This window comes from Trematomus bernacchii, unplaced genomic scaffold, assembly GCF_902827165.1.
Source record: "Trematomus bernacchii unplaced genomic scaffold, fTreBer1.1, whole genome shotgun sequence".
In the NCBI taxonomy this organism is placed as follows: Eukaryota; Metazoa; Chordata; class Actinopteri; order Perciformes; family Nototheniidae; genus Trematomus; species Trematomus bernacchii.
In genome coordinates this window covers 3,140,869-3,153,561 of record NW_022987720.1, presented here as the reverse complement: position 1 = coordinate 3,153,561, position 12,693 = coordinate 3,140,869, and the positions used below count along the sequence as shown (strand labels likewise).

The window sequence follows — 12,693 nt, the reverse complement described above, 5'->3', positions numbered from 1 at the left end:
TTTCAGAGCTTTATTGCGAGGCACCAGAGTGAGCTCGTTGTAGCCACAAAACATTTACAGTCTTTCTTGCAAAATTGCTTTCTGTTGCCTACCAGGCAAGTGTAGAAGACTGCATAATGTGCACACTGATATTGCAAAAAGATAAATACAATTCTCACAGCATAAATAAACTGGAGGCCATATTGCAATGGGATCACACCAGACGCAACGACCCTTCATTTTGATCTCAACTACACTGTATCAACTCACAAAGTTCAGTGATGCAATCAAACGCAAAATGCTCCATGCAAGTTGACATGGTTTTTACACAGCACTGAAAGATTCCACACACGTTAACACATGTAAGCAATACAGGGAATAAAGCTTAAAAAAGTTAAAAAGATATCCAGTCATAGGCTGGTATAAAGGAACAGGGGAAAAGTCCAGTTTTGAAAAGTAAACCAAGTACAATTGCTAAACATACAGTTATGAATTAAAATAAGCACACAGAAGATGATCTATTTTTATATAAGTGTAAAAAAACATTTCAACATATTTACTTCCTGAAGAAAGTAGCAATAATTTTAGGAAACATGACATCCCCAGTAGTGTCAACCTGCAGACTAGCGTCACAGTCTTGTAGCTTGTTACCATGACTTGTATAATGCAATAACATACACACTACCTTGCTATGTTGGAGTTGATTTATATCGACATTTTGAATTAAATGCTGCCTGATGAGCTAATGAACTATCTGTGTCTCTTCTCTGTTAGGATTTGGGAACATCTCTCCTCACACAGAAGGTGGGCGGATCTTCTGTATTATTTTCGCTCTGCTTGGGATTCCCCTATTTGGATTCTTATTGGCTGGTGTCGGGGACCAGTTGGGGACCATTTTTGGGAAGGGCATCGCCAAAGTAGAGAAGATGATTGTGGTGAGCTCCTTCGTATATATATGAGCTTGTTTTTGTCTCTGAATCACCTCACTGTGTGTTCTCCTGGGTGCAGTTAGCCATTTAAATACAGACAACACCATTTAATTATCCAGGTGATGCCAATGCAGCTGTAAAGTCATATTGCCTGCGCTGCTATAAAGAGCAGCTAAATAATACAGCTGAAGATTCACATTCAATATTGTACACTTTGCTACAGCAGTCAGTGATTAAAGTTGGATGCAGGTTTTGGGTTGCCATGTCAACGAACCTGGAAACCACTCATAAGTGCAGACGGTTTGTTGCAGTACTGAAAGCCGATAGCAATAAATAAACAGTTGTTTTCAAGCAATATAAGATCGGTAAAGATAAGTCTTGCTTTGCTTGCACTTTGTGCTGAACTCACTGCCCTTTTCTTACCTTATTTCTTTTGTAATAAACTAGCTGCACAAAGATTTATCACTTCTGTCCCTATACAACCAAAAACAGTATATACATTCACATGAGTTCTTTTCAGTCATAGAAGTTAGAAAGGACCATTTGTCATGGTAGACAGAATGGAAATAGACTCTGCCTGACAGTCGGGTTGATGCTTAGTCATTAAGGTTTTCATGGAAAATGTTCCCAGTGAAAAATGAAAGCAGTGGAACAGCTGCCCCATGTGCAATCCAATTAGGATGTTATCTGACAACAGTGAGTGTATTTCATCTTCACAAATGAAATACTTTCCTATTTTGCTTGTTCTTGTACCAGAATTAATGTAGAGGTGCTTTTTATAATCCTTTTTTTAAATTGACTCTGCAGTCACTGGAAGGGTAATAATGAATCGTAATCTCAAAAATCGATATTACATTTAATCCCACAGATGCAATACAAAGCGGTTAAGATAATAAGACACACTTTATGCCACATGGGACATTTTGATTTGCCAATAGTGGTACACAAAGTTGCAATGATCTTCAAACAATATGTAGAAAAACAAGGCACTCAAGTGATAAAATGAAGACAAACAGATTTGAAAGAAGTATATGCGTGATACAATGCACATGCCTTGTGAAGTTAGATAATTAATAACATTCGCAGTATCAAAACGAGAAAATAAAAGCAGGCAAAGAAACATAGATGTGCAGGAACAGATTTTAAACCAATTATAGTAAAATGGCTTGGTTACTATATGATAAAATATAAGACCCTAAGTACAAGTAAGTAAAGGATGCAGTGAAGCTGATTATTTGTAACAGTATATTCATGTGAATCCTTAAAATGAAGGCGAGGATGTTGCCGTGTGTGGTAAATTGGATCATAAAGTGAGGCTTTTGTCCTGAAGTGAGCGACGGTTACATTAATGCACAAGTCATCAGAACGCAGAGGCGTGAAAACTATTCCAAATGCGTGTGTCATGAAGAAAAAACAGCACAGATGCTTGCAGTTACACATCAATTTATTTAGTGCGAAGAATATATTAGATGATGAGATAACATCAGCGCGTCTGGGTGTCACAGCACTGTGAATGGAGACATGTGCAGTGTGTTGGCTAAAGAGTCAAAACCGGCTAATATCAGGGACCAATTGGATCAATGCAGATGGAAATAGTTTTTCTGTTTTGCACCCTGAGTGATTGAAACAGTTCAGACTGCCAGCGGGTGGTGTTATTAACCCAATCAGCCGTCTTTACGTCCAGGATGACGGAGTTCCCCAATGACTGCAATCAGAGCCAGGGATACAGAGAGTTAGATTTATGTAACAGAGCCACTTTGGTTATGGTAAGGAAAAGATTGAGGTTTTGTATTATTGTTAATAAAGTGCACACACCCTTTCTTGTGCCTCAAGGCAATGCTAGTTTATTTATTTAGCGCCATTTAGACATAAGGGAATTTAAAGTGGTTTATAGGGGCATAGAAATACATGACACATAAGACATTAAGAAAACATTCAAATGATATCCAACAAGCAAATAAAAAGTTAGTCAGTGTTGACATTTTCAATATTTATCCAAAAACAATCCGTCCCTATCCTTAACCAAGTGCTGTGAGTGCCTAAACAAAACCATATAAGATTTGAGTAAGGCATTTATAGCTATTAAAGGACAATGTATCTGGAAACAAAATCAAAGATCAAAATGCTGTCATGTAACATTTAACTAGTGTAAACACTGTGTGACTTCCCCGATACTTTAATAAACATTGCCTCATAATTATGTTTAGAAATACATAACCTGAGTGGCATTTTTGTATTTACTCTTGCAAATACATCATTACATAATTTAAAGGAAACACTGTTTTGCAAATAACCTATGCAGTAGCAGTAGTAGAGAGTCCTTTATAATGTAGTTTTTCTACCAGAGCTCATTTAAATAGGATGTCACTTTGTACCTGTGTGCAGTCATCAAACACCTGTAATGCTGTGATAAAAGACAGACCAAATGTCAATAGAAGTCCATGAAAACGGTCTCTAATTTCAAGGTAAGAGCCTCGTTTGTCCATATAAAATCACTTACACTAGCAATATTAATTCAAGTATCAGGTTAATTAAGATCCTTTTGATTTATCCCTGGCTCTATGGCTTCCCTCCCTGAAGAGGAGGAGGGATGAAGGCAGCTGGCTGGAAACAATGGGAATATATGGACTGTAGCAGCTGCTATGCAACTGAAGATACCGGCTGGAAAACCAACTCGGCTTCACAAGTCCCTTTGGAATACATTAATGCTTTGTCTTCAGCTAATTGGGTTTTATAGGACTCACTGTTGGTCTTCAAACTGTATACTACTGTACTTTTCTGTGTGCAGCGGTTACATTAGACATCACAGACTCAGTGAAGTGAGGCCTGTCTGCTCTTTATGCTTCCCCTCAGAGACTCTGTGCTTTGGTCTTACATAACAGGAAGGGAAAAGGGCACGATGCATGGGGAACCAGCTAAAAGCAGTCACCTCAAGTGGAAAAGAAGCACAGAGAAAAACTGGATTTAGAAACCACTCCTATGTTGAGTACCTGTGTTTCAAAAGAGGGTTTTCATGGGTCCTGTCTAACAAAAAATCTCTGCTGACAGCACAGGCTGTAACTGCAATGCATCCATTTATGATCGCTCGGGTGGGCGTGCCATCTGACAGAGAAAGTTATGTCACATGAACTTGGCAGACTGATGTTTGAGATGTTACAAAATATCAACTGTATTCCTGGAAAGACGGTGAAGGACGTGATTCACAATGTGAGAGGGAGAAAAAAAGAAATCACTGTGAAATGATGTAGTGTTAAATATGCCACATGTTGATTTCCTTTAATGTCTTATGCTACAAATCTGCCTTAAACTATATAGTGTTAAATGTTTTTGTATCATCTATTCTTTGTATCAGCTATTCCTCTCTTTCCAACCAGAAGTGGAAGGTCAGCCAGACGAAGATCCGCGTTATCTCCACTCTGATCTTCATTCTGTTCGGGTGCCTCATCTTCGTGGCGCTGCCAGTCGTCATCTTCAAGCACATTGAGGGCTGGAGCACTCTGGAGTCCATCTACTTTGTTGTCATCACCCTCACCACGATCGGCTTCGGGGACTTTGTCGCTGGGGAAAAAGGTTTTTAGATTTTCCTTCTGATGTATTGAGTTACACTCAGATAGTGTGACTCGACAGATGTGCGCCACATGTGTTCTGACACTTTTGTCTAATGCATCCAAATCCCTGCAATATGTTTAACTATCCCATCTGTCAAACAAGGAATCTACACTCATTACTACAACAATACAAAAAAAACAGTTTTCACATAACATGATGTAACTTCAAGTAATAGGAATCTCAGGCTATGAAATACGTGACATACAAACAATGAAACACAATATTTCTCTTTTTGAGCATTTATCAAAGCCATCCCAACACCTACCTGTAACATCTAAAAGAATAGTTTGACAGGTGGTATCAGCTTGATTCCTCCTGCTTGACTACCAAACCGGTACAGGCAGATGGGAAAAATCACAACCACTTAGCTGCTAGATTAAATCTCCCTCAGTGGGCCTAATGATTATAGATTAGACCACTGTTACTGGAGCTGGCCCAGGTGGTGTAAAGTGAGCCTGGACCACTGTCACTGGAGCTGTAATGGCTGTTTATTTAACTGCACAGCGAGCGGGCCGTCTGTGCTGTATCATACCAGTTTATTTATTGAAGGCTCTTCCATAAATACAGAAGAGGACTGTGACTGATTTTATTATTGGAGGGCAGCGTCAGTTTTTGCAACTGGTAAGATGCATCCAGTATTACATAAAGTGTCGTATCAGACATGTTTCATGTATATTTTCCAGTACTCATGGCAAAAAAAATCCACCATAATACCCAATTTACTCTTTTTAAAGACCTTTTCTTATGTCACTGAACAAAATATCCCCACTCAAGAAGAAAAGAAAATACTCAAATACTTTGACTTGGATTTTAATGAAGTGGCACATGAAGCAAATCCACCATATTGTATTTTTAACAATGCACTTTAACCTATTTTATAAATAACAATGTTAAAAATGTGATTGTCAGGTTAAATATTTACAATGTTGCTCTACGAATAATAGTGATGATTTTAATTCTACTAGATCATCTCAATTTGACCCCCCTCTTTATATTATATATTCCTACCATGTGGACTTGCTCAGGACTCAAGCCTGCTTGATTTTTGTTTTTAATTGGTAAGTAACACATGTAACCCAGGAAAATCTAACTTCTATAACCCACTTGTTGTGTCACAGCAGGTGGGTCAGATAATCCAGAGTTTCTGAACTATTACAAGCCTGTGGTGTGGTTCTGGATCCTGGTGGGCCTGGCGTACTTTGCTGCTGTGCTCAGTATGATTGGAGATTGGTTCCGGGTCATATCCAAGAAAACTAAAGAGGAGGTACGTACTGATGTGCTACACGTTATGTCACACCAGAGGTTAAGCAGTTAATTAATTGCTTAATAAATCAAGATGCAGCTGTCCACACTACAAACAACTCAAAATATATTATATATATATAAAGTATATTTATCTAATATCTAGTCAGAATATGTCTTTACACTTGACATAATAACTTCAAAAGTAACAATGCAGTGAGATATCGGGTCTTGTTTTTAGACAATGCTTCATCTTGTTAAGTCAAATAATCTTATTTTGAGTTGTATCTCAGATGAAACACTGGAAAATCTGAAAACAGAAGACTTTTGAGCATTTGCGGTTTATTTTGTAATTTCCCTGATTCTGGTCAAATATAGTTCAAAATAAGTTCTGCCAGCTAATTACAAGATCTGATTTATCTAAATATCCCTTCTTATTTCAAGGAATCTTACCAAGCAAATTTTCACTCTGTTATGATTCGTGGAAAAAGGTAGGACCCAAATGCAGACTACAAAAAAAGGTAAAAAGGTCTAGAAACAAAAAGCGAGCTTTATTTTCAAAGCTGATGAACAAAAACATGGCATGAAACACACAGGTAGCACAAGGTAGCAACAACACAACAACTGACCGTGACCAACATGGAGGGAGACAGGAAAGACAATGAACCGACAAGGAACACAGGGGAAGACAAGACTAAATACAAAGAGGGGTAATCACAGGACAAGACACAGCTGGGCAGGGGAGGCAGAAACACAAGGGCCCTTTCTCATGTCATCAAATGTCCCTCCTCGACTCCTCGACTCCTCGGTCCTCTGGTAGTGACCCGGAAATGAATTTTAGCGCGCCATGTTGAAGGACATCTCATTTCTCGAAATGCACATCGAGGACCGAGCATCGAGCGTCGAGGAGGCTCTCTGGAGGAGCTATAACCGAGGATACACTGATAGGTCCTCCACGGTCTTCCACGGCTCCTTCGTGGATGCATTTCCGGCAACAGTGATGTTTCAAAGAGTCGAGACGCACGGCCGGACTTATCTCAGCCAATGACAGCTCTGCATGCATCCCCTGGATATTATGTTATTAACTGCTTTCATCGCAACGCGATGTTTACAGTGAGAACAGCTGTGAGGTCCGTGCAGAAAGCAGAGCAGTGTGTATAATATATATCACTCAGTATAACAGGCCTACTCTCTTTATTTGCTTTAGTTTAGTAGATATCTACAAACAAAGTTGATATTTTTCTAAAACCATTTAGTGCTTCACAAAATAAAATACACAACGGCTGTAGCCTGATTATATGCTTTAGGAGCTGTAGGTGCGTGTGTGTGGTGTAGGTGTGTGTGGTGCAGTGTGTGCGTAGATGCAGCGGACAGACAGGTCTCAGTTGGTTTGGTGTCCTCTGCTTACTTGTAATACTTGTAAATAAAACTTTTGGCCCGTCATTTATTTCCCTCATTGTAGCGACCAGAGAGGGGGGGGGGATATATCCAGTCTCTGATAGTGTTACGTTATTATGAGAGTGCTCTGTTTGATTCTGAAATTGTATATATTTATATAAATATATACATACATGTGTGTGTGTGTGTGTGTGTGTGTGTGTGTGTGTGTGTGTGTGTGTGTGTGTGTGTGTGTGTGTGTGTGTGTCTGTGTGTCTGTGTGTCTGTGTGTATGTCCGCATCTGTAGCCTGTTATTGTCTCATTATACCGCACTGTGAATGAATTAAAAGTAAATATATAAGTCATCATGAACACATCTGTCCATCAGACAGAGGGCTGCTGTGCCTCCTGTCATCATTAATGGACGTCTCTTTAAAATGACCGCTCAGAGGAGAGGAGTTCTCATTTCTCTAACCGCCTGCTGCTTCCCCTCCTCTCTCCTCGGTTCCCCTCCTCGGCTCCTCCGCTCGCATCTCCTGTGGGCGGGACTAAGTCTCGAGGATAGGAGTCGAGGAGGGGAGTCGAGGAGGGACATTTGAAGACATGAGAACGGGCCAAGGGCAATCAGACACACGAGGGAAAACACAGGAAGGAAGACAAGACACAGGGAGAACAGAATTTCAACATAAAATCATGACAAGACAGGATCGTGACACACTTGTTCTATTGGCAGATGTTTGTACTTATTTCAAGTGAAAACACCTTGTTTTCATCATTGTTTAATTTGTTTTTGGAGCAGCATTTTTTTCTAGTGCAGATAAAGCTTCATTACAGAAGATATTACCTAGATGTGTTTCCTTAGTTCTAAAAAAATAAATGTACTTATTAGGGACTTATAACACAATTAAAATACATATCATGCAAGTTGGCTATTAACCTGCATTACACCACTTTATGTTGCTACTGTTTTATGTTAAACCCTAACTAACTGGATAAATGATCAATTGTTGGTATAAGCCATTTGCAGTAAGTTCAGGTGTGATTACATCCATCTTCCCTTACAATGATAGAGTCACACTGTTGTACAGATCACTCTTTCATCTGAAGTGATTAATCTCTTTTGCTGCGCCTTGTGAAGTAAATGCCATCTCGTGCATGAGGTGGATTAAATATCTGATGTGTTTCCAGTTGCTGCTGAGTAATAACAAAACCCCCCGTTCTGGCAGATTAATTATTTACATGAGAAAAGGATGGAGAGACACTCACTTCAAGATACTCACCCAATCTCCTGGATAAACAAGACACATTCAAATGCTATTTCTTTCATCTTTATAACATAAGATCATACTGCGATCTGGAGTGTAAATCCTGCCCAGGCATTATTAGGAGTGTGCTTTCTTAGGCTGTGAGCTGAGGATGAGGTTTCAGTGGGAGGTTATTAGGGAAGTAGGAGGGGGGAGAAGGATTCAGCAGAGTAAGTGATAACAAGGAGGAGAAAGCACGTACTCAAGTTTTTGTACTGTAGTGTTATTGTGTGTCTTGTGTGCACACACGGACAAAACCCATACCTCATAAATGTTAATCTTAGTACTCAAAAGTGGCTTTACAAGCAGCACACCTCAGCGCCTCATAGATAATTAAACAGCCTACAGAAAGAGGCCTAACGCAATATGAAGGCAAGATCAATTATGTGGTTGTTGCTCTCTCCTGCATTGCTACTTCAGGACTAGAAATAAATCAACCTGGGCCATTAGATCACACACACAGGGCATTCCGTTTATTTATTGATGTCCTGCAGTTCAGAAATAACTTTAACTGTGAAGTGGTGGGTGGGTAATGTGCGAACATACACTTCTCACCAACTGCGTACAAATGTGTAGAAAAAGAGGAAATTAAATCTTGTCTACCCTACTTCGTAGATTATTCACAAAGAAAATAAATCCTTTTCTTCTATATCATTACAATTCTAGCTTCTTATGCCAATACCAGACATGTTGGGAAATGTGGACATCTACCAATTAGAGTGTCAGGGGTTCGATCCCCAGCCCCTGCAGTCAACATGTCAACGTGTTGTTGGGCAAGATAGCTCGCAAACTGCTCCCGTATGTCTATGATGAGTGAGCTGTATGTAAGTAGCTCTGGATTAAAGCGTCAGATAACTGACATGTAATGTAATGCCTAATTGGTTTCCTGCCTAGAGTTAGATTAGAAGATTGATACCACTTCAGTATCTGTTCGGTAAATTCATGGCTACAGCCAGCAGCCATTTAGCTAAGAGGATAATGTGTTCGTAAGCTTCACAGGTGATTATTGGTGGATCTTATATGATCACCATAATCATTTATTGGCAATCGACTTACCTTGCTGTTGGGAAAATACTGAATGTACTCTTCCAATATCAGAGTAGCACATGATAACAAAGGCCCAACTGTAACTGCGTACATGACATGGTGTATGATTACCTAGAGCGTCAGGACACACAGTTTTAGGCATATGATAGCTATGTGACAACGATTAACATGATGATTCAGCCTCTATGGAGATAGGCATATGACAAGCATGATCAGTTTTAGCTAATCTGAACTAAACATTGTATACTGCTTTGAACCGGTATTCCTGCATCTTGTGACTGTGAAACACCCTCTCTTGTATATAAGCATGTGAAGGACACTGTTCAGGAACTAGTTGTACCATATGCTCTGTATGTGATGATACTTCCATTCTTGCAAGGATTAATAAATACATGTATCCTGTTATTGAAGCTCAAGCCGGCGACGAGTGATATTTTTCTAACACTTGCACTAACCTTGAGGTATATTTATTAAGCATGCATGCTAACAATGTAGCATGTATGTACATTATAGAGAGGAACATTTTGATAATCTACAGATAATAATCCTAAATCTCTTTCTGCAGGTTGGGGAGTTTCGGGCTCACGCAGCCGAGTGGACAGCAAACGTGTCGGCGGAGTTTAAAGAGACCCGGCGGCGACTCAGCGTTGACATCCACGACAAGTTCCAACGCGCTGCTTCCATCAAGCGCAGGCTGTCCTCCGAGCTAGGGATCAACCAGGAGATGACCCCTGGCAAGAGGTCGCTGTCCACCACGCTGTGTGAGGACAGGGAGGCCTACCCCAACTTGACTCTCTCCCTCAGTCCCGTCACGGGGTCCTTGGCCAGGAACGGCAGCCTGTACCTGAACGGCCTCAGCCCGGACTACGCTGACAGGCGGGAGTTCGCCATCAATGAAAGTCTCAATTAAGGTGCGGCGTGAATATGAGATTCAGGGACAGCGGACAGGAGTTACAAACACAAAGACCCTCTTGTGCTTATTGAATGAGCATCTGTGATACGGTACCAGTGCGCATTCATTGATTGGATCGTGCTCCGATCATTGGTTGAAAACCTTGAAAGTGACTTCAACACAGATGAATCGCCCTGCTGCGCACTCTTATGTGCGTGATTGAAAAATCAAACTAAACCTCATGATGTGCCAGCTACAGCCTCCATTGTTTCAATGCTGGACGCCGACTTGCTTTCATTGTGTCTGTGCCAACATGATCGACAGCTGTGCTAGCGATCGAGCCAAATTAGAAGCGAGGTCCGGACTGGAACTAATGATTGTATCAGCGGCTTGAGTTCGCAAACTTATCTCACGAGCAGGAAGGAAATGCAAGCCCATATTGAGGTAGCAACATACTGGACATCTTTTTTCTCATATACTCAGAGTAATAAATACATCCGTCAAACTTAGAAAGCAAGCATGTATCTGTGCTCGTCTCTTGTTACATTTCCTGAGGCCCTGAAATCTGCATCAGATAAAGAGGATCCTCACTGCTAAAAAACACTCCGTAATTAACAATGAACTATGTTCTCCACCAGGCAGCAGACCTGTGCTTACACTAAGGAACTTGGCTTTTTTTCTTTATAGTTTACACTTCTTCCAGTATGACTTTATATGCCTTGCATCTGATCAGTCTGTCCTCGCTTAAGATATTAATGTTGACATTTGTGTCGCTCCATTACTAACATTCAGCTTCTCACCCTAAGGAATAATCCACTTGTGCCTTACGAAGAACGAAGCTGAACATGTGAAGATGATGCATGACGGACTGAGTTACACTTGTTTGTCCACTCATACTTGTTATTTATGAGCACAGTAGTAAAAAAGGCATATTCAGGAGGCTTCTTTGAATAAAGACAAACGCAACATTTTCATTTAGGAATTTAAAGTATGCAGTAAAGGAACTGTTTCTTAACAACTGGGGAAATGTCACCTCTCTGTCTGCCAGTGCCATTAGCCATTTCACAGCAGTCCTAATGTGTTAAAGGAGTTACATTGACCACACAGAGCCAGGCTCCCTGATCACAACCCATCTCCCTTATACCAAAGTAATGATCCTATTTCTCTGAAAGAGAATCAGAGATGCTGCGTTCAAAGGATCGGGAGTGCTTCCAGTTATTTCTTGAAATTGAATCCTATGTTATGGGTTTTTTTCATGAAACTGATACAGAGTGCTTGGTGCGTCATCACTGTCTGATTTTTCCCCAGGAGGAAATAAACCCTAGCATGTATGTAACTGTTGCTTATTCACACTTTTCACATATTCGTTATGCTTTGCCAAAACTGAATGTACATCATCAGTGAGCTGTTTGCTGTCTCACTGCGGTGACTAAATATCCGGGCTCTATTAGGTCTATCAGTCGCATCACGTTTAATTAGAAGTGTTGATTTAAATAAACTCTCTGCGGCTGATTTATAGTGGGTTGATTAGAGATGATGTAAATGGTAGGAATGTCATGGTGCAGTTCATTTAAATTACTTTTTTTGCCCGACATACCACTGTTCGTATTGCCAAAGCTTATTTACATTTAGAAAATGAATTATAATGCATTACAATTAATAAAATAAAATACAATTAAATTGACAAAGTCATTCGAGGTAAAGTTGGTGGAACACATCTTATTTTGATATTTAATACTGAAAATCAGTCAGAACATCTTATTTTAATATTTTATACAGGCTTTTTTCTTCTTTTTTTATGACATTTAAGGCTCTGGTTTCTCCAAGTTGAAGGGTTTGAATTGTGTCTTATGGAATGTTTTTATTTATTTTTAATCCAGTATGATATGCTGTCATATTCTCAATATATTTGCTAGTGCTATAGACATTTTGTAGCATTACAGTAAACAGTAAATACAATATACTGTAGCGTGACTTACAAGACAGTATGCTGTATGTGGCAAACTAAGCCTATCTGCTATACCAAATGTCTATAATGTATGGGTTATCAGGTGAAAAAGAGAGTATGTTTTGCATAAAAGTGTGGCAGGAGGACCAGTTGCACCAGCTCTTCATAGGTTCAAAAATGTAACCTAATTGTAACTTTAAGTGATTAAGTGGAGATTTAGTTGTCACCAATTGCCCAAAAGAGACTAAGTCTTACATGGAGATATATGTGTCGGTCAAATCACACAAACGTAGCAATGGATTTAAGAATGGCTGGTGGAACCCAGGTCACAAGTTTGCTCTCTTTCTCTGTTCTAATGTTCCTGG

The 12,693-nt window shown here is 39.9% G+C and overlaps 1 protein-coding gene across 1 annotated transcript in view; it reads left to right on the top strand.

Annotated features, from left to right (window-relative positions):
• The window catches only part of LOC117493075 (potassium channel subfamily K member 2-like), a 31,494-nt gene extending 19,440 nt beyond the window's left edge, over window positions 1–12,054 (top strand). Inside the window, exons 4-7 of the mRNA XM_034143466.1 lie at window positions 754–914; window positions 4,283–4,478; window positions 5,636–5,781; window positions 10,054–12,054. Coding sequence (XP_033999357.1) covers window positions 754–914; window positions 4,283–4,478; window positions 5,636–5,781; window positions 10,054–10,398 — 848 coding nt within the window. The 3' untranslated portion in view covers window positions 10,399–12,054. The remainder of the gene's footprint in view (window positions 1–753; window positions 915–4,282; window positions 4,479–5,635; window positions 5,782–10,053) is intronic.
• The last annotated feature ends 639 nt before the right edge of the window (window positions 12,055–12,693 follow it).